At 44.1% G+C, this 24828-nt stretch overlaps 1 protein-coding gene across 2 annotated transcripts in view; it reads left to right on the top strand.

The window, feature by feature from the left end:
• The first annotated feature begins 15801 nt into the window (after positions 1-15801).
• The window catches only part of Nr4a3 (nuclear receptor subfamily 4 group A member 3), a 38810-nt gene continuing 29783 nt past the window's right edge, over positions 15802-24828 (top strand). The window contains exons 1-3 of one of the 2 annotated variants that reach the window (XM_046457447.2): positions 15802-16326; positions 19580-19753; positions 21935-22899. In XM_046457447.2, coding sequence (XP_046313403.1) covers positions 21937-22899 — 963 coding nt within the window. In that variant the 5' untranslated portion in view covers positions 15802-16326; positions 19580-19753; positions 21935-21936. Of the gene's footprint in view, positions 16327-19579; positions 19754-20639; positions 20712-21934; positions 22900-24828 lie in introns of those variants that run through there. The other variant, XM_046457449.2, reaches the window with a different exon arrangement.

The raw sequence follows: 24828 nt of genomic DNA, 5'->3' as shown, positions 1-24828 counted from the left end.
CCTTTCAGAGCCTCCATATGTGTACTATTGTCCCCCAGAGTTCGTAGAAGAATTAAATGAGATCATGTATATGAAAACACTCAGAATATCATAAAATCCTGTGCAAATATGAACTATTATACTTTATCTGAAATTTCAAATGATAGTCTGTATTCTTTATTCAAGCCCATTTCCTGCAATTCTTTACATTAATCAATTCTTACCTAATTTCAGCAATGCCAACATCATATTGATTTTTCATATCAACTTTTATTTATAGAATTAAGCTGTCACTAATGTATATAGTAATTCTTTAGAGCTGGGATTTAATGAAGGTCTAATTACCACTAACTTTATCAGCTTTTTCACTTCCCTCCAGATATCCTCTACTACTGTCGTACTAATTTAGCAAAGAGATCATTTAATTGGTTTATTACTCCCATATATATTAACAAATCAGTTTTAGCCAATTTGCTTTCAACAATATCTGTGAACTCACTTAACATAATCATAATTCTTTCTCTAACTGGACTTACTTATTTCATACTGAATTTTTCTCAGCTAAGAATGAGTCGTTAATAACCTCTTCCTCCTATTTCTGGTTTTCCCCAACAGGTGGATCTTGATCTACTCCCAGACCTAGTTCTTCTTTCCAAAAATAAAGTATATTTATGAAGTTTAACCATAAACTAAGGATATCAGTTTCATAAAAATTAATTCAGAACTCCATAATCTCAGTTGGTTCATGTATACAAAAATGTACATTTATAGTTTCTAGAGAATTTTTCCATTACTATATCATAAAAAATGTCACCAAACATTAAAAATTATAGGAAGGCTCGCCTATTGCAAGCTTCAATTTCTTCAGGGCAAAGATGTTTGACTATAAAGAAATGGCATACTAAAAATGCAATCATGTACCAGAATTTATTTTTCTAGTATCTTAAGCATTGTTATTAGAGATATATGGCATTGAAATCTTCCTTATATATAACAGAGTATCACTAAAATGTTATTCTCTGAAATTTTGCCTCTTCAGAAATCATTAAGTAAACTTCAATAAAGTATGTCCAAACAGAAGTTGAAACAACAAAAACTTCAAAGAACTATGGGTGAGACTTACAAATATAATAACCATAACTATTACTTTTAACAACATACTCTTATAAAATGTGATCTTTCAAAAATGCATTAGGTGTTCCTCCTGAGCCACTGAATCATGGGTAATGTTATTTTTAACATACTAAATTTCATTGCCTTTTCATAGGAAGCAATTATATTACTTCCAAGACATAAATTAAACATCTGGTTCTCAGAATCATCACTAAAAACTTCAAATCAAAACTATAGCCACTATTCTGCATGAACCTAAGTGAATACTACTCTATGGCATTACCCATGACTTTAATATAGTACTTATCCCCCTGCCAATGGGTTTACAAAGGTACCTACAACATTCTTTCACTCCAGTAAGAAGTTTAGCAACAATGAACTAATTCTTATGATCTCTATGTAGCTTTCATAAGAGACTGTAAACTTCTTCAAATAACTGTAGCCTCTATATATTTTCAGATAATCGATTCCATATAATAGAACCTGAGAAATGTGCCAACTCTCTTGATAAGGAAAGCCTGAGCTAAAGATCTTCCTTAGGTACTCTACCTCTAGGTCCTCAGGATTCCTCTTAAGAAACTAAAAATCACCCATTCCTGTCACCCAAAGTAGCAACCAAGTGTAGAACCTGGCTCCTCGCCACTAGAGGGGGGTATTTCTTCTATTGGTTTCATTTTCTCCTAATGGGGGCTGACCAGAATTTCTGGTTGAACTAGAAATAACCTTCAAAGAGTTCACAGCCTGGCCTTTATTTCCCGCTTAATATCGTGTGGTCCTGTCTATTTTTTCAGGCCTAATGTTATCAATAAAATACAAAATTCAACTCCTATTATTTGTCCCACATCATACTCTATTGCTTTTCTTTTTTGTTGTTGTTCTTTTTAGATACACGACAGTAGAGTGTATTTTAACATATCATACATGCATGGAGTATAACTTACTCTAATTAGGATACCATTTTGTGGTTGTATAGATGTGGAGTTTCACTGGTCATGTATTCATATAAGAACTTTAGGAAAGTTATGTCAGATTCATTCTACTGTCTTTCCTATTCCCATCCCCCCTTTTCCCTTCATTCCCCTTTTGTCTAATCCAAAAACTTACATTCTTCCCCTCCCCTCCCCTTATTGTGTGTTGGCATCCGTTTCTACAAACAAACAAACAAGCTACACAGCTTATTCTAGAGATCCTGGCATTAGTTCACTGGAAAATAATCAGAAAATCCAACTAAAATTGAGTATTTTTAAATTTTTTTTTATCATTTGCCAGGTTCATAAAAATCTCTTTTAAATCACAACAGTAACTACAAAAAAAAATAGACCATTATTAGTAACAAATTTTTAAAAATAAACTCAATGTCTTTAAGGGACTTGCCCAAGATTTCAGGTAGCAAATAGTGAAGCCATAGTAAAAACTCAACTGTCCTGACTCACAGACCATTTCTGGGTACTTACTCTATACATGAGTAAAAAGTGCTTGGTGAGAAATGGACCACTACTTATTTTATTTAATTCATTATTATTCCTGGAAATCATTATATACAATATCTGTTTAGAACAGTCCCCACTAACCAGAAAGCCAAGTTGGAGACAATGAGAAAGAGGTGTTGAGGAAGAAGGAAGAAAGGAAAAGAAAGCTACCAAACAATCTCAAGCCTAGGCATAAGATACAAAATATGGAAGAGCAGGGACCAAGACCAAATCAAGAAATCAAAATCAGGAATGAATGACAAACGGGAGCAGTCCCACCACCAAATACTCAAACAACCCAAAATGCTCCAGAAAAGATAGTGAGTACCGTTCGGTTTCTTGCTACTTTCTGTTAAGAACCCTGGTCTACATCAGAGCCCCTTAGAAAAGACAGAGATGAGAAATGGCCAATTAGAATCCATACCCCATTTTATAAAGCCAAAAGACAGGAGGAATGAAGCACCCTGATGAAGTGATATCCATCAGAATAAAATAAAACCCACGTGCTGTAAATCTGGTGGGACAAAATGGATATATACTCAGGATGCTTTGGCTGCAAGTGACAAGGTCTCAGATCATGCTGGCTTACACAGTGAGGAACTGTATTATCTCACAGAACTGGAAGTTCAGAAGTACAAAATAATCAGCAATTCATTGAGGTTACAAACAGCTCAGGTTTCTTCTTCCCTTCTGTTCTGCCATCTTCTAGATCAGCTTCAATCCAAAACAAGTTTCTCTAAACTGCCCCAAGACAGTTACAGCAGCTGCTGCCACCATACTCAGACATTATCAGAGGAAGAGGAGATGTCATCTCTTTCTTTTCTCTCTTTTATGGTCAAGAAAACCTTTCCTGGAAGCACGTGGCCCCTTTCCAGGTCTTCCTTCACATCTCAATGGCCAAAACAGGTTCCAAGCCTTCTCATCCTTCCCTGGCAGGGGAAATGGGATTTCCCATGCTGATTACCCAAGCTTGCTGAGACTACCCAAAAGGGTAGAAGAGCTGTTGAGGAGTCAATCACCATGACAATATGGTGGGCAATATATAATGAAGGGCACTACTGCAACGCTGTTTTCACTACATAACAAACCTAAAATTTGATTATGCTGCTTCTATGGTCTTAGCTAGGAGGCTTGTACTTTGCCTGAGATTCAGATAATTATTCTTTCCTCACATCCCATATTTTTATAAACTTATTCATCAAATATAAAACATTAATTATGATTTTCTTGGTCAATCCACTATTTTTTTAAAAAAAACTGAATGTAATACTTTAGAGTAAGAATGATGAGTATGTTTGTCTCCCATATCAACTCCAACGAATACAGTTACCTAGAACCCCATTTTCAGAACAATTCAAAGTTGAGTATGGATCTAGTAAGAAATAAGTACCATGACTGATTAGTGAGTATACTGTTGCTTAGGTTTAGGCACAACACACAGCACATATTTGCCAACCTTGTTTAACAGAAAATCTCTTTAACTGCCCTCCAATGAAGGTGGGTTTCTCTGCAACAATCCCTCTTTATTTTTATTTTGATAGAGGTCCCTCCTCTCTCCTCATATTCCCCATCTAATTTATATACATATACACAAAACATACATCAAGCATGAACTCCAAAAAATGTTTTATATATAACCAGAGTTCCACAGGAATTCTGGAATTGGTCCCCATAAGTAACTCCACAGAAAAGCTTGGCAGAATGGCTTCATTTACATACTGTCTCACTTAAAACAAACAAGGGCGTCTTGGGGGCCCAGGCTGGATGCAAGCCTAAGCAGAATAGAGGGACTAAAGGAAAAAGAGAATGGCAAGCTATTCCCAATTAAAGATGAACTGACCCACAGTTTCAAAACAAAAGACATGAAGGAACAAAAGCCTAATCTTGGCCAAAGGTAACTAACCAGTAATTGGAAAATGCTTAAATAAATTATGGCAAATATAAACAGTAAGCAGAGTTTATATGGATAAATGAGATGCATTTAAAAAGATGGAGGATGATACTGATTATTCCTTGGTGGCTTGATTTATGGATTTTTTTTCCTTTTTCCTTCTATTCCTTATCTACATTTTTCTGAGCGTCCTGTACTGTACAAGCATGCCCTTTTTAATGAAGGAAAAAGAAAAACAACAAAGCAAATGTTTTTATCTTACCACTAGATGTTTTGATTGTTCCAAGTAACTTCTTGCTGCCTTTTAGTTAAGACCACTCTTGTTGGCCTATTCTCCTACCATTGGGCAGTGAGGTTGCTGTAACTATTTGGTATCACAGGCAACAAAGTGCTGGTGAAGAACAGGCAAGGTGGCCTGAGGGAATTTAGAAGGGAAAGATGCTTGAGGCAATGGCTCAGAGTGGAAGGAAGTATTTATCAAGAAGCTCTGAAAAAAACCAAGCAGCTCAGAAAGCACTAGTAAGGGATAGAGGGAATTCAGCTCCATCTGCCTGCTTGGACAGGCTCTCCTTATAGGACAAAGTTGGGGTTTGAAAAAACTTCATCTGCTCACAGTTCAAATTAGGAGTCATTTCCAAAATAGTTCATTCATAATTATATTTCCAGCAAGATCCTGGAGCTGGCCCCTGCAGGGTGGGGCCTCCAGCACTACATCTTGGCACATTATGATTTCCATTCGAATGTACAAGAGACGATATTCCATACTATCAAACAAGGAAGAGGTGTTAGATGAGGAGATGGGTATAAAGTAAAGCAACTGAACTGAACTGCCTCTGGAGTGCAGGATGCAGGCAGCATACCTTCGGCTTCTAGAATAATAGCTGGTTAGTGGTGACCAGAGACTGCCAGAGGATAACTCTGGTTTGAACAGTCTTTAAAGGAACTTGATTATACTCAGGTTTCCTTTTTAACCAGTTATTGCTCCATGAAAACTCCTGGCCAGCCTTCTGAGCAGCCTTGTATTCATTCCATTGCTAACTGCCAGGCTCCCAGTGTTGCTGAGGAAGACAAAGGAAGCATGGTGAAAGACATCTTCACCACTTCAGAAGGTGTTCTATAGGAAGGAAAACAGGATTGTGTTCATATTTAGTCACAGCAAAGAAAGTGTGAAAAAGAAGTAGATGAATCAGTCTTGTTTTTGGTAGAAGCAAACAGTATAGAGGCAGATTACTCACAAATGATGTTGAGGCAATTGAGTAATCACTTAGAAAAAAATAAAGTTGGACCTATCCCTCACATCATATACAAGAAAAAATGGATCAAAAATCAAAATCTAAAGCAGGAACCATAAAAGTAGTAAAGCCAAGAATTCTTTCATAACCTTGGAGTGGAGGAGGCTTTTCTAATGATGACAAAATTCAGAAGTCATAAAAAGACTGACAAATTCAACTCTACAAAGCAAAAACATCATAAGGAAAGTTGAAAGACAAATGATAAACGAGAGAAAAAATGCTGCAACTCATGTTACAAAGAGTAGATCTCCATATTACAAACAGTGACTAAAAGTGGTTTTTAAAACACCTCCACCTCCCAAAATAGGCAAAGGATATAACAGATACTTCATAAGAAGGAAATATAAATGGCTCTTAAATATATGAAAAGATGTTCAAACTTACTCATAAGAAAAATAGAAAGTAACATTTTTTACCTATCAGACTAGAAATAATCCAAAGGTTAAATAATGCATTTTCTTGAGAAGAATATAAATAATCAGGTACTAGCCTATATTCCTGATGGGGTGTAAACTGTGCAACCCTTATGAAGGGCAATTTATCTATGATATTTACCCTTTGGTTCAGCAATCCCACTTTTAGGAATTTACAAATATAAACTTGCACAAGTGTGAAATAATCTATATAACAAAAGTATTTATTGTAGCATTGCTGGTAACAACAAAGATTAGAAACTTCCCAAATGTCTATCACTATGGGACTGAGGTTGAATAAATGATGATACATTCGCACAATGGTGTGGAGAGATCTCCAAGATTAAGTGAAAGATCTCTTGGATTTTTTTCCACTGTTATAGAAAGAACTCCGATACACTGTTAGGTAAAAAAAGCAGAACAATGTGTATAATCTTCCATTTGTATAAAAATAGGAAAGGATAACAATTTATATTTGTACTGTTCTTGAAAATGTATTTTAAAACTCTATAAGGATGGTAATTTAATAGATGTGGGACAGGGGTGAAAGGGAAATTTGGGCTTTCTAAACATTTTGTTGTTTAAATCATGTGAATGTAATACTTTTTCAAAAATTAGGGGCTGGGGATACAGCTCAGTTGGTAGAGTGCTTGTCTTGCATGCACAAGGCCCTGGGTTCAATCCCCAGCACCAAACAAACAAAAGAATATAGCATTGTAACTTCTGGGCTCAGAGTGTGGGCTCATTCCTAAAATCTTGGGGCTTTGGCTGTGGCTCAGTGGTATTCACCTAGCATGCATGAAGCACTGGGTTTGATCCTCAGCATCACATAAATATAAAATAATGATATTGTGTCCACCTAAAACTAAGAAGTAAATATCGAAAAAAAATTAAATTGAGGGCTGGGTTGTGGCTCAACGTTGTCTAGCACGTGCGAGGCCCTGGGTTCGATCCTCAGCACCACATAAAAGTAAGTAAATAATATAAAGGTATTGTATCCAACTACTTCTAAAAAAAATTTTTTTTGTAGTTGGACAGAATGCCTTTATTTTATTTATTTTTATGTGGTACTGTGGGTGGAACCCAGTGCCTCACTCATGCATGCTAGGCAAGCAGTCTACCACTGAGCCATAGCCACAGCCCAAAAAATAAATATTTTTTTAAAAAAGTTAAATTGAACAATCTTTAAATATGTATGGTAGTTATAATTTGAGTCCCTAGTTAATATCCAGTCTACCGTCTCTCAATCTAGAGGTGATACCTTAGACAAGTTGTATACCTGGAGATCTTGAAAAGTAGCATCCAGAACTAGAGAGCATGGCAGGGGTTCTAGTCTTATGCCTAGAGATGAAGTCATTGTCAAATAGGTAGGCACAGGGCCAGGGAAGAGATGATAAAGAAAAGAGAGGACACCATCTTGTAAAAGTCTTATAGCAAAAATGATATCTCAAAATAAAGAGATAAGGCAGAGATAAACTAATCAGGATGTCTGGGGCCATGTCTGGGGCCAAAAGTGGTACAACAATTCCTTTGGATGCCTGACTTCCTTCTGATTTAACACAGATGTCACAGTGTGTAACTCAGGGGTGCAACCAGAAGTCTCTGTAAACTAGCTTCAGTGATGTGACAGGGTAGCACAGTTAAAGCACACAATGACATACAGCAGATCTTCTCTGTTCCTCTCATGCCTACCCACGAGTAAAACTATCTCAGAAAAAAAGCCAGTAACACTGCAAGACTGGCAAGGATAGGAAAACAGCATATTTTTGAATAAGACTTCCTATCTTCATTCATTCATCAAAATATTTACTGAGTATCCACTCCATATCAAGAACTGCTGCAACTGCTCAAAAAACTCACCCCCAAAAATATACAGGTCCAAAGGGCTGAAACAAAAAGGTGTGTGTGTGTTGGGCGGTGGGGGCGGTAGGGGAACGGTTAACTGGGTATTGAACCTAGGGCTGCTCTATCACTCAGCAATATCCCCAACCCTTTTTGAATTTTTATCTTGAGACAGAGTCTCTCTAAGTTGCAGAAGTTGGCCTCAAATTTGCCATCTTCTTGCTTCAGCTTCCCAAATAGGTAGGCTTACAGGTATGCACCACCACACCCAGCTCAAAAAGACATTTTAAAAGATTCTGAGATAATATAAGCTCCTCTTAAAAAAATTTGAAATGTGGAAAGGTCACTGAAAAGTCAATTTCACAACTATAAAATGCTATGAAATGAGAATAAATGGATTTCAAATTTTGTACAGTTTATTGTATTGTTTTAAAAAATGGCAATTTAGCATGTGATTTTAAAATAAGAATTTGTTTTCAGAAATTAGAAATGTGAGTTGGTTTATTTTAATTTTACTAAATTTAAATAGCAGAAATCTTTAAAATATGGCTTTCTATTCTCCTCAACACAACTGATAAAACAGGAAAACATAACTGGAAAGGAGAACTAATCCAGAACAGATGTCAGGGAAGAATTTTTCCAGTAGTGAACTATAAACATGAGGAACAAATACTGGAAAATGTATTATGGGTAAAAAATCAGAATCAGTTACTAATTACATGATCTAAAGTAGGAAACCAGATACCTAAATATATAGAACAGGCATTAAAAAAAAATAATGGACAAACCTTGTTTTTACCATCTAAACCTGACTTTGATAATACATAAACCCACAATCTGCTAAAATTCAGATACTTTTCAGTGCCTATAAAGTCAGCTCTTATTAATCCAAGGGATGTATCCAACTACAAAACTAACAAGTTTGTAAACAGAATTTACTGTATTCTTCCTGACTGCTTTGCCAACATTTTCTCAACACCTTCTTGGTACTTCCTTTATGACCTGCCTTAACATTTTACTTTATCTCCTCATGCTCAGAAAGGATACAATGTAAAGACTTGCAACTCCACAATCACCAGGTCTTTGCTTGGACAAAGCAGAAAGAGGACAGTTTTGCCCTGGCTGCTGCACTTAAGAAATGGCTAATGTCTAGCAAGCAGTGAGGATCAGAAAGGAACTGAAGAGGAGCAAACAGTAGAACTCATTCCAAGAAAGTTTGCTAATTTGTATGAAGTCAATTTGTGGCTCATCCATATTCAAATGAATGTACAAAGACAAGTTCCAAAGCTAAATATAAAATGACTTTTGGACTATCCAGGTTTCTGCTCATTTCTACTTAACGGACAGGAAAGGGCTGTGATGCTAGTAGTACATTAACTCTCTTGGGCCACCAAAATCCCACTCAATGGCCATAGTTAATTACTATGTGGGCCAAAGCAGTTTAATAAAATATTTCTGCTAATATAACATTACTACTGAAAGCACATGTGTTGCTAGAGTTAATGAGCCTCCTGAGCACAGCAGTCAGGTAGTGACTTAGGACTTAACTGATGGTTTACAATCATTTAACTGACCTAAGAAAGCATCTGACTTTAGGACCTGAAAAATCCTTAAAGATCATAAGGTGAAACCAACACTATAATTTTACAGTGATAAAGATTAATTTACCCAAGTTTGGGCACCTTCACAGCAGCAATGCCCAGGCAGAGATCTCCAAGAAACAGTGAGTGCTCTTTGTGACACACAGCATCTCACTCTTACGAGAATATACTGAAGGAACTGAATTTCTACATGTAAGCACGTGAGGCAGGTTTTTTTTCAGAGCTGGATGATGGGAAAGAGTTGTGCAGCTATATTTGGAAAGAGTTATTTACTTCATCAACTCTAGCTAAAATGTAGATCTTATTTCATAGGCATAAATAATATTCTAAATTGATTTATCACACATGAGTAATAACTTTTCTCCCCCAAATTATTATGGTCTTTCAGAGTTTACCAGTGAATGGGGAAAACATGACTAAGAAATAAACTGTGTTTAAACAGATTGGAAGCCTATCCTATTATTATTACTGATGCATGAGAATTACCACTTAGACCATTAAGAAATCTTTCTGTCTCAGGTTTCTACTCTTTCTTTTCTATAACACAGAAAGTCCTTACTGATCTATTATAGTACTTTTTCCTTGATAGGATAAATTTTAATATTCTAAGTCACATGGGCATCTAACAAATCACAATCCCCAAATCTCTTTGCCCAGTTTACCTCTGCATATATGTGGTATCATACAAATCTATTTAAATATATTTTGGAGGCCAAGTGTGGTGGCGCACACCTGTAATCCCAGGGGCTCAGGAGGCTGAGGCAGGAGGATCACAAGTTCAAAACCAGCTTCAGCAACTTACCAACACTCTAAGCAACTTAGTGAGACCCTGTCTCAAAATAAAAAATAAAAAAAGGCTGAGGATGTCGCTCGGTAGTTGAGTGCCCCTGAGTTCAATTCCTGGTATCCCTAAATAAATAAATAAATAACACATATACACACATATAATATTTTTTGGAAAAGATAAGGAATTCTTTACCTTTAACTGTTTATGCATAGATGTCAGAATCCACCACTTTCTAAACATCAAAACATTTTTGTAAAAGAGGTTAACATTTCCTAGTCTACAGCATCCAGTTCATCACTGAGAGAAAGCAGCATAAGAGAAAGTGCCAAGAGAGGGGGAAAGAGGTTAGAATTAGAGTCAAATCAAAAGTGTACCAGGAAAAAAAAAAAGATCATAGCAAATCTTCCTACGCAACAAGCCAAACTGCCATTTCCTTGTATCACCACGCAGCTGTCTGTGCTTCTGGCAGGCACCTTGACAAGGTAGTTCAGTTAGGAATATCAAAAGTTCAGGTAAAGAAAACAACTAATGTATGACCTCATAAATGCCCATTTGTGCCAAGAATAACCTAGTCCCTATAATGTTACCTATGTTATGGCTGCTGTCCATTCATATTCAAATTAGATGAAGCAACATTTTATGGGGATTTACTATCTATACTAGACATTCTTAGGTGCCACAGATATTCCTGAGGTACAAGAGGCATGCTTTCAAAGTTATGGTTTGATGGGGTTACAGGCAATCTACATGAAGAGCACACAAAGAAGGCAGTAAAAGTAAAAATTATTAAAGACTAAAGCACAGTATGAGTTCACTTCTTGAGCTTGTTTTAGAGGAAGGGTAAGAGTTCAATAAGTGGAGAAGAAGGGAGAGAGGGAATGCCATAAAAAGGAAAACTATGAACAAATGTGGGAGGTTAAAAGGATGTTTGAAGAACAGTGAGGATACGAGTTTTGACGAGGACAGGGAAATTCTGCGCAAATAAAAGAGGCCTTTGGTTTTACTTTGGAGACAATATCCAACTGCTAAAGATTGTGAGGCTGAGAATGATATAACAAAAACTGAATTTTAAGAAGACTAATTTGGCATTGATACAATTGATAAGAGGATATGCTGGAGGCCAGATAGAAAATTACCACAACAGTGCTGGATTATTAAAACCAGAGACATTTTATAAGTGTATATATCAACGTCGGCTGAAATTTTAATATTTTATATAGGTACCATAAATATAGTATAGAAGTTCTGTACTGATTCAAGAAAATATGGACTAAAATTCATTGACTTTGCCTTATTTTCACCTCAGGTAACAACTTCTGGGTTGGAAATTTTACTTCGACTTTCCTCATTCAATCTGTACATGAATAAGAACTTTATAGGTAAGCAAAATCATGGATTACATGTCACTATTTCATCAAAAAAGCATCTAAAGCAATTTTAAATCCCACATTGTTAAAACAATTGTTTTATATCACACACAGTAAATTTCCCCTATATTTTACTTCCCAAGAGAAAAAGTACTTTCTTTCTTACAAGCAAATTAGGCCCACAAAAGTGAATCTTTAAGAGTTACTTTATGGAAAGAGGTTTTTTTAACAGATTGACTGCGATAAAGAACAGGAGAGTAGAAACTGCTTTCTCTACTTTGTGTGTAAACTAGGCCACATATTGAATGTCCCTCTTCTAGAAAAAGGACATGTCACAGAGTGAGGTAGTCTTTTTCAATACATTACAGGTTATGTTTTCAACATGTCACAGATTAAGGTAGTTTTACCCTGTTTTCCCAAAATTAAAGACTTACCTATAAAGACTAAATTTCACTTGGTAAAAAATAAAATAAAAAGTCATCATCAAAAAGTAATTTAGAGTACTGAAACAGTTATATTACATATGCCTTACACAATACTATGCCTGATTTCGAATAACTCAGACTTTTAAAAAAAATAGAGGAATAGATATTAATTTTTTAAAAATAGCAAAAAATTAATTCCTTTCGGGTCACTGAATCACATGTTTAGGGACCAAGTATTAAGCAAAGGACAGTGTCCCAGTTTGTAAGAAAGCCTTGTCTCTGCTTCCATGACTTCCCATTTGAGTGTAAAAGAGTTGCCACTTATCAGTGACCACTGAAACCTCCCATGGTTGGTCCAGCCACCTGCCCAGAGAACTCCAGCCAGGAACCCTGAATCCGTTGAGTGCATCAAACAGCCCTCAGCCCAGCAAAGCAGTCAAGAAACGTAATCTAGATTAAAGCCCAGATACTCGGGAAAGAAAGGACATAAAAGGAGGCAGAAAGTTGGGAGAAGAGGGAGGCTCAGGATTCGCCATGACAGAGGTCCTGAAGGCACACCCACTCAGAGAAACGCTTTATCTGGAGATTCTCAGTCAGAGATGATTTTTCTACAAAAAGATAAACAAGGATATTGGTTTGAAATTCACTGAAGAAGCCCAATTCCTGTGAGTAAACTTGGTTAGTAGCTTTATAACCACCTTGAGTGGGCAAGGGCCTTTTGTATATTAACAATTAGAAAATGTAGTTTATTGAATAAATTCATTGAAAGATGTCATGTTTCCTAAAAACCGTACCTAATTTTAGGGTTCCTCCTTACACTGATCCCAGCGCTATATGAAATTTTAAATTGAAGCGGGGAATGGATGGGGTGCAGAACACAGATGAAATTTTTACAGCATGGAAATAAAAGTATTTTTAAACCTTCTTGAGGGTGAAGAGTTAGGCAAGAAGTAATACGTGGAAACTGTCAAGTGCTTCTCTACACACCCACCCACCAGATACCATCGCAGCCGACTGGGGGAGTCTCCCTCTTCTTGCCTGACAGCTTCACTTTCTTTGAGGTCTGGAGCTGGTGATCACACTGGCCCGTCATGGTATTTTCAGTTAACAAAGCAGTTACTCAACAGGGGAAAAAGCCACAAAGGAGCAGAGCAGCTGCTGCTGCACCCGTGATGCAAGTGCAGGATGAGCCCTGGGCCGCCACCGCCGCCTCGGCTCCTCCGTGACGTCCGGGAGGGGTATCCCCGGCTCTCAGGAAGTGGTGGCCGCGGGCAGCTCCGCCCCCACGCGACTCGGGGCTGGCCGGGCGGCAGGGTGGCACGACCGCCAGGCCTGCGGAGGACGGGCGGGGATCACCGTCCCTGACACCAAACGCGCGCGCACGCGCGCGCAGAGCTCACTCCACCGCTCGCGCCGCCGCTAGAGGTGGACTCGGCGCCCCGCTCGCTCCTCTCAGCCCGCGCACGCTCTCTCCCGCAACTCACTCCCACTCACCCCGACCCCCGGCGCTCAGCCCTTCCCAGCGTAACGGGTCACCAGTGCGGGTCGAGCCGAGTCCAAGATGGCGACTCCGCCGCCCCCGCCCCCTCCGCACTCCAGGCGGGGTCAGGGCGCCCCTAGCGCGGCGCGCTCGCGCCCGAGGCCTAACTAAAAATAGCTGGGCCCGACTATATTTGGTTCGGCCGGATCCCGGCGCGGCCGCGCGCGCCCCGCCCCGCGCGCCCTGCCCGGCCCCGCCCCGCCCCGCCCCGCGCGGCGCTGAATGGAGAAGGGGCGGGGGTGACCGAGGGGAACCTACTCCGCTATCTGCGGCGCGCGCCGGCGGCAGGGCCCGGCCAACCGCCGAATTTAGTAACATCGCCTGCGTCAATCACGCGCCTCGCGTGCGTCAGCGCAGCGCGGCTCCAGGTCTTGCTCCCCCCCCTTCAGCCTTTGAATGGATACAATGTAGCAGCGCCCTCCTTCCTTCTGAGACTGGATTGGAACCCGCGGCTGTGCAGAGGCTAGGTTCCTCCCCGCTGGGTCAACTTTCAGAGCATCCTCCCACGGTCTTCTCCACACTAGGCTGCTTGAAGTGGAAGTGGAGGCGAAGAAAGATATACCATATATTTATATGTAGTTTTGTTTTCAAGTTTCTGGTCTTAAGATCGAAGCTTCTTCGATTCTGAAACATGGGCTTGTGGACAATGGAATCCTCCCCCTCAATCTGACACCACCAACATCCCCACCCCCACACATATACACTCAGAGATTGGGACAAGTCAAAGAAATAAAACTGTTACATCTGATTCAAGGAGACCACGTGGGGGACCATGTCTGTCTGCATTGTTTCACTCAAATATTTTCTCCTCAAAAAATTCTTTTCTGAAAGAGGTTGCTTTAAGCAGAAATCTTTGGAACTAGGAGTCTTTACCTCTGATACATTTTTGTTTTTGTTTTCAGCAGTAAACTTACACTTAATTCATCATTTCCAGGAAGAAAATGCTCTCCCTCATACAGTCGCCCAGGCTGTCGGCACACTATTTCAAGACATATGTGTCTCAGGAGACCAGAGCAAATCCCCTAGCAAGCGATTGACCAATAAATCCTGTTGATTGATTTTGAAATGTTTCATTTGGGAGATGGAGGGGGAGGGCATCTACAACCATCAAAAAAGTGAAAGTACGAGTTGAGAGTTCCATTTCAGACAGGGTGCTGGAGAGGAGGGATGATTTGCAAAAGTGAGACTTGATCGGCTGTTCAACACGTGTATGTTTGTTTTATACAGTAAGTTTCTGCTGCAGCGTGCACGTGGTTGATGGATGTGCACTTTGCTGGGTTATAATGCGTCCAGTTAGGAAACTCACACCATAAGTGTAAAGAAATAAAATCGTATCCCCAGAGCCATCTGCATCCCCTTGTGAAACACGCACCCAGAAATTAATGGCAGGAGGAAAGGAATTAGCCTAGGCTCAGAGGCCAGAGAGACGTAAACAGTTTTGGGACCATTGCATGAGGAAAGCACAGCTGCACCTCGGGGAGTCTTCAAACTGGTGCCAGACTCCTTCAACACCCGCTGCCAGGTCACTCGGAGAAGCTGGCTGGCGGAGCCTTCCCTTTCGGAAGAGCTGTCCTCTCCCTTACCCCCTCGTCCTGGCTTCTTGCCTCGGGGCAGCCTCGGAGGCGCGCCAGCAGAACTCCTCCAACTCTACTCCACCCGAGCCTGACAGCTGGGCGGTCCCGCCTGACCCGCCGGCGGGCCGCAGCACCCTCCCGAAGACGCACGCCCAGGGAAGCAACCTAGCTGCAGAGGGGTTGGCAGCGCGGGTCCGAGAAGTCCCGGGGCTGGTGTCGGCAGTTCAGAGCAGTTTTCATTGTGCAGCGGTGCAAATGGCTGGGGAATGCGCGCGCACACACAAGCATGCACATACACACTCACACACACACACACACACTCACTCACTCACACACCCTCCCTCGCACACGCGGAACTGGCTGGGCCAGGGGAGGGAGGAGGAGGGTGACGTAGCGTCCCATGGCGTCACATTGACGTCTCGCATTCCAGGCACTCTATGGAGAGGCCGCTAGGGCTCCTGTGGCATAAATGACGTGCCGAGAGAGCGAGCGAACGCGCAGCCGGGAGAGCGGAGTCTCCAGCCTCCCGCCCCCCACCCCTCCAGCTCCTGCTCCTCCTCCGCTCCCAATACACAGACACGCTCACACCCGCTCCCTCATTCGCACACACAGACACACGCGCGCACACAAGCTCCGCACACACGCTCCGCACACACACTCTACTCTCTCCCGCGCGCTCACACCCCTCTAACCCTGCGCCCTCGCTGGTGCAGCACCGTGCCGCAGCCGGACGCCCCTCCTGAGCTCACTTTGCAACGTTGACAGCGCCTGCGGTGGCAGTGGAGGTGGGAACAGCTGCGGCATCCTATCCCCTAGTCGCGGCCGGAGCCAGGACGCCGGCGGAACCTCTCGGCGGCGCTCTCCCATGAGTCGCGATCGCAGCATCCCCCACCAGCCGCTCACCGCCTCTGGGAGCCGCTGGGCTTATACACCGCAGCCCTTCCGGGACAGCAGCTGTGACTCCCCCCCAGTGAAGATTTCGGAACAGCTCTCTAGAAACTCGCTCTAAAGACGGAACCGCCACAGCACTCAAGTACGTATGAGATTGGCCCAGTTAATAAGGGGACTTGTTAAAAAGTTGGCGCTATGGGAAGCGTCGCTCCTGAAAATGACAACTTTGAGTGTGGTGTACCCCCCCCCACACACACACACACACGCCTCCCCGCTCTGGTTTTGCTTGCCAAGCGGCCCGTGGGTTCTGATCTGAAACTTTTTCCCTTTAGCGGGCCCGCGAGGACTCTCTAGAGCTTGTGGGATTCCTCTCCCCACCCCAACAGGCGAAAAGCCTCTAACAAAGAGGAGGACCGGGATTTGTGCAGTAAGAGCTCTAGCGATGTAATTCAGGGTATTTCGGCTCTAGTTGTCATGGTAATGATGCTCTCGGCGGCGGCGGCGGCGGCGGCAGCGGCAGCGGCAACGCGAGCGGCAGGGAGTTGCAGCCCCGGTGATGAACGGCAGTAATTTTCCTGCCTTTTAAGTAGGACTGAAAATAGGGGCTCTGGTGGGTCCAAGTTAACGTACCTAATGGTGGAATGGAGCTGATTGTCTGGGAGAAAGCTTAGGAGCGAAGAGGCCTGGGCAGCAGTGGCCGGAGTTTGCAGAGGCGCTCGGAGATCTCAGGAAAGAGGGTGTAATTGTAGGAATGTGGTTTATTGTATTGAAATGAGCCTGGGGCTCCGCTAGGCACGTCTGCCTGGCATCGCGGTCTTACCGGTTTACACTTTTCCCTTCGGAGGTAATAGGGTGTAATTGCTGACTTCCGCGCTCCGACACGCGTGGGGACAGCGTCCCTCTCCTCCTGACTTTGGTTTGGTGTAGGAAAGGAATGATTTACTTTTCACTGACAGAACTCACGCTTTTGGAGAAGTTGTTTCGAGTGTTTTACTCTTAGTAGAAATGAAAGTTCTCGGTGGTGAGAAGAGAGCGGTGATGCGAGCGTAGCCTGCGGATACTGACTTCCAAAGGCACCTCTCGAACCTGTTGGTAGCTTCAGGCAGTCATGAGAGGGAAAGCATTTGTCCCTTTATTTCCGAACGTTCTTGGAAATTGCCTTTCATCTATGCGCTCGGATTCTCCAGAGGAAAGAGCTGCAAAGAGTTTAGTAATCAGAAATCTCGGACTGTTATCCCAGGGCCTTGGGGTGCAGGGAGAGGGGTACAAGGCGCCGTTCAGCCATTCCGTCGCGAATCCAATCCTGAGTCTTCTTTTCCCACGACAGGGAAGTGTTTTATAAAACTGAGTTGGGAAAAAGAAAAGCTGCCCAGCGCGGGTACTGGGCACAATGAATGAAATTACTTTATTCGAGTTGTTTTAGCTGAACAAGATGCGTGCAATGTGAATATCAAAGACTCTCCATGCCACGGCAACCTCCCCACCTTCTCATCCCCTTTCCTGGGACCTTGCGCTCGCAGAAATTCTCCCCCGCGGTTTTGTCTTGTCTCCCTCGCTCTTTCTGAGAATCTCTGTCTTTCCCTTTCTGTCGGTCTCTCCTCCACTGCTCCTGCCCCCGCCCAACCTCCGCCCCCGCTCCCCAGGGTTGGAAACTCCGCGGAGGAGCCCCAGTCACAATGGTGCGTTTCACCGTTTCCTCCACACACTTCACCACGGGGAGGGGAACACGGGGGTGTTCCTTTCGTCTACCCACGAGAAAGAAAGAGGCTTTGACAGAGGTAGTTATTTCTTCCTAATTTACAACCCCGAGGTTCTGTGCTCCCCGGCCCCGGCGGCCGCAAGCAAGAGCGGCAGAACGTGTTTCCAGGCGCCGAGGCTTTGCCTAGGTAACCGGCCGTTTGGGGGGCGGAGAGAGCGGTGGGGCGCTCGACTAGACTGTGGGAAGGGCTGTACCGCTTTCCGCCGCGAACGCTGGGCGCTTGAGAGGAACCCCTTCCTTGGGGAGACACGACCCCTGCCCACGCGAGTTCAGAGGTCGCCCCTTAGAGAAAGTCTCCGCTTGAAAGGCTCCCGGGGAGGGGCAGGAATGTGGGCACCCACTAGAGGAGGAGATGGGGGTTGCTGGAAACCCCCACGGAAGATGCTGGGGGATGAAAAGCACATGCTACAGCCGTGGAAAGATCCGCTTGTGCCAGCGCTACAGCGAGCGCAAGCTTTCGATCAGAGCAACTCCGGCTGGGGTTAGCAAGGGAATCCCCATTTCCTGACTATCGAGGGTTTCCCGGACCTGGGGTCTCCGAGCCCCTTTCTCCTTGCAAGCAAGCTCCCGACGCGCGAGTGGGGGGAGACGAAATTTACAGGACCCTTGAGACCTGCATACCCGGGAGGTTTTTTGTTTGGTTTGGTTTCCCCCGCCCCCCCCCCCCCCCGTTAACATTGCTACCCTTCAAGCTGTGCCCACCCCGAGCAAAGGGGGCGCTATTGGCCGGAGTTTGGGGCAGGCTGATCCTTCCCTGAGGGCAACCAAGCGCCTTTCAGCTACAAAGTTTCGCTACTCTGTACGCTCAGACATTCGCCTGGGAGCTGTGCTTGGCGCCCTCCGGAATGTGCCCCCTCCAGGCCAGGGGATGGCCCGGAGCCTACAAGCCGCCCACCCTCGGGGAACCCACCCGCTGAGTGCAGAGGACCTCCCTCCGCCCTCTCCACCAGCAGCAAACGCTGTCCGCCCTATCGCCTGATTTCCAGCTTGGGCCTTTTTCCACTGTGCCCTTTTGTTTGCTTGACCCCTGGTCCCCGAAACTCGCGTCTAATAGAAGCGAAGCCCCATTAGCATTTAGAATGAAAAGCGTAGACTTTCTTAATTCCTCGGGGCATTCATGCATTCGTTCCGGACCTTGTGCATTTCCTGTGCATCGTGTAAAATTTGTCTTTGAAGGGTGGGGGGCGAGAGGAGTTAGAAAACGACTATTTTCCGCTCGTGCACACTCACTGACCCCCAAATTGGGGTGGAACTCATTCCTCAAGTGTTCTCCTTTCTTCGGTTTTCCTGATTTAGAGAGCTCCGAACCAATTGTGAGGGCAGAGAGAGAAATTCCTGGACAACCACAGGCTGCGGGGCTTTTAGCCTCAATTGGTGCGCCACAAAACCACGGTGTGCGCAGTGGTTGCGGACATTTCCTTAGCTTCCCCTAAGGCATTGTAATGCTTCTTTCTCCCGGACCCGCGGACCCTTAAGCACCTTTACTTAACCTTATGATAATTCTTTGTAATTAACTAGAATTTCTAGATAACACCGCCACTCCCCGTGCGCCCCCTCCCCCCATTCGCCCAACCCAGAACGCAGTGACCTAGCCTGGTCTCACAGCGATCTCTGTCCTCCTTCTCGGTGCCTGCAGAGCCCACTGCGGGAGAACGCAGCCCGGCAAGCCCGGGCCCGGAGCCTGGACCCTCAGCGGAGCCGGGCAGCACCGCCGCTGCTTCGCCTCACCGGACGTCCCCGCCTCCTACACTCTCAGCCTCCGCTGGAGAGACCCCCAGCCCCACCATTCAGCGCGCAAGATATCCTCCAGGTAGGTCTGAAGGCTAGAAAGAAATGGGTGCATGGAACCACACACCTAGCAGGCAGGCTGGTCAACCTGCCCAGTGCCAGCACAGTAACTGCTAGCCCCGTATTTCACAGCACAGGTGGCTTGCTTGCACAAAACTCCTCGGTATACCACACCCTGTTGCTATCGAGTTGGAACAGCCAAATTAAATTAAGTGTTCCATTCCTCAAAATTATATTTCCTAAGAAAATGCAAATACCCCAGTGGATGAGAGTCCTTTTTGCATTTCAGTGTCTTAATTTTTGCCTTCCTTTTATATCAAGTTTACGCATTTAAGAGTTGTGGGATCACTTTAGAGCGTGAGGGATGCTCTGAAATGATTTTGCTTGTATGAAACCAAAATTATCTGGGTGCAGAAGTTTGAATGATTGAAGCTCAGAGGGAAAGTGAAAAACATAGGAGCTGAAAGCCAAGGAGTAGATGTAAATTTGGCAAAATAAAGGACGGCAGGTTTGGTTTGCACCACCTCTTTACAAATTTGTTAAAGGGATACTAGATGCCAGGCCTGTGTAGGCACCAGAGATATGAAGATAAATAGAACACAGTCCCAGCAAGCTCATCTTCCAGCTGGAAACTTCAGAAAAACACAAAGAAAAGCAGTAGGTAGGGAATGGTACTGAAGAATGAGAGAAAAGACTAAGGGAGAAATCCTAGAGGTGCTGAAGGGATACAAGATGAAAGACTAGGCAGGCAATGTTCTTTCTTTTAAATGATTAGCCTTTAGTTTCATCCCAACAAATGGACACCAAGACAATTAATCCTTTAATTTCAACTAGTGTGTTTTTAAGGCCCTGCTTGAAAAAAAGACAGGCTTGAACTGGCCTCTCCTCATCACTGCTTCTTCCAACAGGCCCTCATCACCTTTTTTCAAGTCAAGATTTCATCCCATACACGCATGACTCAATCAGATTTGGAAATGTGGGTAAGAGAAAGATGTCAAAGGAAATGTGAAGTACTCACTTTTCTATTAGTCACACCTTTTACTCCATACACTACAAACAGACATTAAGTAGCAGGTTTTCCTTTGGCTCAGAAAAACCAACCACCAGAAACTGCCCATTTTATCAATACTGTTTAGCTATAAAGAAGGAACATAATCAGATAAATCATCCACTAGAGCCATTAGCTTTCAGGATCTTCTCACCCAGTTCAACCTCTCTGAACAATAATAAGCACCTTGGATACCATTTGCTTTGGGGATTTAACATAGTCAAACTGGCAGAGAAACCAAGTCTATTCATAAATTGCTTTCTTCTTTTCTAGGAAATTCATTCTTCTGAAGTCCTAAGAAAATACTTAGACTAACTTGCGTATTATGATAGCTATAACTATTAACTGTTTTGATTAAACAGCCACTGATACATCTTATTAGTCAGAATTGGGATACACACGTGCAAGCATGTGTGTGCAGCTCACAGACACACATACACACAAATACAGTGTAGCAGAGAGCAGGTTTGGTGGGTGTTTTGTTGCAGCTGCTGGTCTTTTTCTTTGCAGATGGCACAAACTCCCTCTAGTCCATTTCCTGGGCCTATGTTCCTACCTCACCACCTAGCTGGCTGAAGTCATCACAAGGGTCCAGTTTGTACAGGCTGCTAGAGGAGTGTGGAGGGGGTGGGGAAAAGCAACCACAACGTGTGTGGGCAGCCTCAGTTGGCACTCATAAAATGTTAAAATGTCACTGGGCAGTAAGTCCCACACAGGACAACTTTTTTGACTAACTCATAAATTTACAGATCAATATGTGTGGCTTGGGAGACCAATAGACTTTCTTTCTCCCAAAATTAACCAACAGGTCATTCAGTGGCTTTTCCTTTGTCCTCCCAGCTTGTGACTGAGGAGTCACATCAATTAGTTTATAGCACTCAAAGCCACTTTTAAAAATACATCTCTGGGCTTTTGAGGAAAGATATCAAGTTCCCAGGTCTGGTGGAAAACAGGGCAAGAGAGAAGATGGGTATTGAGGTTCCCAGGAGGCCAGATTCTGGGTCTTGTGGCCCCTTTTCAGGATTCAGCTAACTTCCCAGGGAGGAAGAAAGTCTGTGCTAACAGAAAGATGCCACTTCCTGTGCTTCCCAGAGTAGAAAGCAGTGAGTCCAGTGCTGCCTTATTTCTGAAAGATCCTTTTCTCTGCCCCTGCAGATATGCCCTGCGTGCAAGCCCAGTATAGCCCTTCGCCTCCGGGGTCCAGTTATGCAGCACAGACGTATGGCTCTGAATACACCACGGAAATCATGAACCCCGACTATGCCAAGCTGACCATGGACCTCGGCAGTACAGAGATCACGGCCACTGCCACGACGTCCCTGCCCAGTTTCAGTACCTTCATGGAGGGTTACTCCAGCAGCTACGAACTCAAGCCCTCCTGCCTGTACCAAATGCCTCCTTCTGGGCCGCGGCCTTTGATCAAGATGGAAGAGGGCCGCGCGCAGGGCTACCATCATCATCACCATCACCACCACCATCACCATCACCATCACCAGCAGCAGCAGCAGCAGCCGTCCATTCCTCCTCCCTCTGGCCCGGAAGACGAGGTACTGCCCAGCACCTCCATGTACTTCAAGCAGTCCCCGCCGTCCACCCCTACCACTCCGGGCTTCCCCCCGCAAGCGGGGGCGCTGTGGGAAGATGCGCTGCCTTCGGCTCCAGGCTGCATTGCGCCTGGCCCGCTGCTGGACCCGCCGATGAAAGCAGTGTCCACCGTGGCGGGCTCGCGCTTCCCGCTCTTCCACTTCAAGCCCTCGCCGCCACACCCTCCAGCGCCCAGCCCGGCCGGCGGCCACCACCTCGGTTATGACCCGACGGCCGCTGCAGCACTCAGCCTGCCGCTGGGAGCCGCGGCCGCCGCTGGCAGCCAGGCTGCCGCGCTCGAGGGCCACCCATACGGGCTGCCGCTGGCCAAGAGAGCGGCCGCGCTGGCCTTCCCGCCGCTGGGCCTCACTGCCTCCCCTACCGCGACCAGCCTGCTGGGCGAGAGTCCCAGCCTGCCATCGCCCCCCAACAGGAGCTCGTCTTCCGGAGAGGGCACCTGCGCTGTGTGCGGGGACAACGCCGCCTGCCAGCACTATGGGGTGCGCACCTGTGAGGGCTGCAAGGGCTTCTTCAAGGTGAGCGCACACCTCTTCCTGGCGCCCCCCTCCCCTCTGCAGCCAGCCCCTTAACTGAAGCTATCATCTTAGTGTGTGTAGAAGTAATTCTTGTTGTTCACGGTTTGAGAGGTATCGCCTTTACACTTTAGACCCATTTTCCTGGGGGTTTTAAACTTGAGGCCCATGGTCAGGAGGCCACCCAGAGATGGACGTGAGGGTTCTTGATCTGACATTGCCTTATGAGCACTTTTCTGGAGAGAGCTTTCAGCAGATTGTCAGAAGGATCTGTAACCTCTACAATGGGGAAAAAAAAAGGCAATTCCTTTTCTGTCCATCCAGAGAGTCTGAGGGGATTGGATCTGCATGGCAGGCCCTGGACATTTGTATCTTGCTTAATCCTCACAGTATGAGATGAGACTCTAGAATTAACCAGACCTGAGACTGAATTCGGACCACTCAAAAGTTATTTTGGTCAACAGTGTCTTGATGATTATCCTTGTTTCAGAGATGGGTCAGGGAGGGTGAGAGAGGTCATTGAACTGGCGCAGGACACACACTCAGAGTGGGATGGAGGCAGGATGCTGACTCATGTTTTTGTGTCCCCAAAGCACCTACCCTTTTCATAGCTCTGCATTGGCAGAATAGATAGTGTAACTGGCTAGATGGAGTTTGGGTGGCTCCCTTCACTGGAGATAGAAGTTGGGGACCTCACTAATGCACTAATCTAGGAGCTCTTCCTTCTCTATATACCACCCACAGTGCCATGTTTCAACATTGTTCATTCTTTTATAAACCCAGAGGAGAATTTGGCAGTGAGAGGGTCATCCATCTTCCCCTGAGGAAGCTAATCCCAAAAGAGGTGAACCCTTGAGCTAGCTGTACACAGTGATTTAACTCCACACAGGATGGGTCCAGCTGGCTTCTCTTGACTTCTGAGTTCAATGTTATTTTCACCCAGGTTGGTGAAGGGAACTCATTCTCTTGCTGCTCTGCCTCTTGCCATTCCCAGACTGCTTCAGACATTTACTTCTGTGCCACTCTTCTTCCGCCCCATGCCATTGACCATTACTTCAGGCATTTGTAAACCCACACAAGTCACTCCCTACCCTGTCCATTGCTGGTCAGGGTAGAGAGAGAAGGGAAACAGAATCATGATTGGGTAACTTGGATTTGGAGGCCAATAAGATATATCTGGGAATGTTCAGGAACTGAGTGAGAAGACCCAAATAGGACCTCTAAATTGTCACCTACCAATTGTATGACATTGTGCATGACACTTCTTTCTAGGATTTAGTTTCCCTATCTATGAATAAAACTCAGAGAAAGGCTGTGAGTATTCAAGGAGATAAAAATATATGCAAAAGCACTTTAGAATTCTTAAAAGGCTATAAACAATAGTTCATTATTAAATGAAAACTACAAAGTATTTGTAAAAATGCACATGTTTGTGGATGGGAATACTTAGCATCAAGCAACAGTTATTTTTGATGTGGAGATGGTAATCGTGTCATTAATTGAATTCTGAAGATAGATGAGAAAATGCTTATGGAAAGACTTTGCAATGTGTAAAGTGCCCTACAGGTATGCAGGATTATGATGTCTTAAATGCAGAACCTTAGCCATGTTTTTCCTTCTCTTAACCAGGGTAACTTTGAAGTAACTGCATTCCCTTAGCAGGTTTAATTTGTACACCATTAAGAGTAGTGGGAAAAAGCAGGATATGGAAGAAAAGAATGGAAAACAATTAAGAGAATTATGAGTAGTCTGCAAATAGAATCACTCCTAAATAATTTAGAGTTGACCAAAATATGGGAGTGGTCATACATTCTGAATCTAGAAATGTCCATTAAGTGCTTTCCAACAGCCTCCCTTTTCTCCACAATCCCTTGAAATCAAATCTATACTTGAAATGGTGGGGGTAGGATGGGGGAGAACAACCCCACGGAT

Source organism: Marmota monax, unplaced genomic scaffold (genome assembly GCF_021218885.2).
Source record: "Marmota monax isolate L192 unplaced genomic scaffold, Marmota_monax_Labrador192_F-V1.1 WCK01_AAM20220418_F8-fsc00069, whole genome shotgun sequence".
Lineage (NCBI taxonomy): Eukaryota > Metazoa > Chordata > Mammalia > Rodentia > Sciuridae > Marmota > Marmota monax.
Note: the sequence above shows the minus strand (reverse complement) of the source record. Positions and strands in the feature narration are given on the sequence as shown.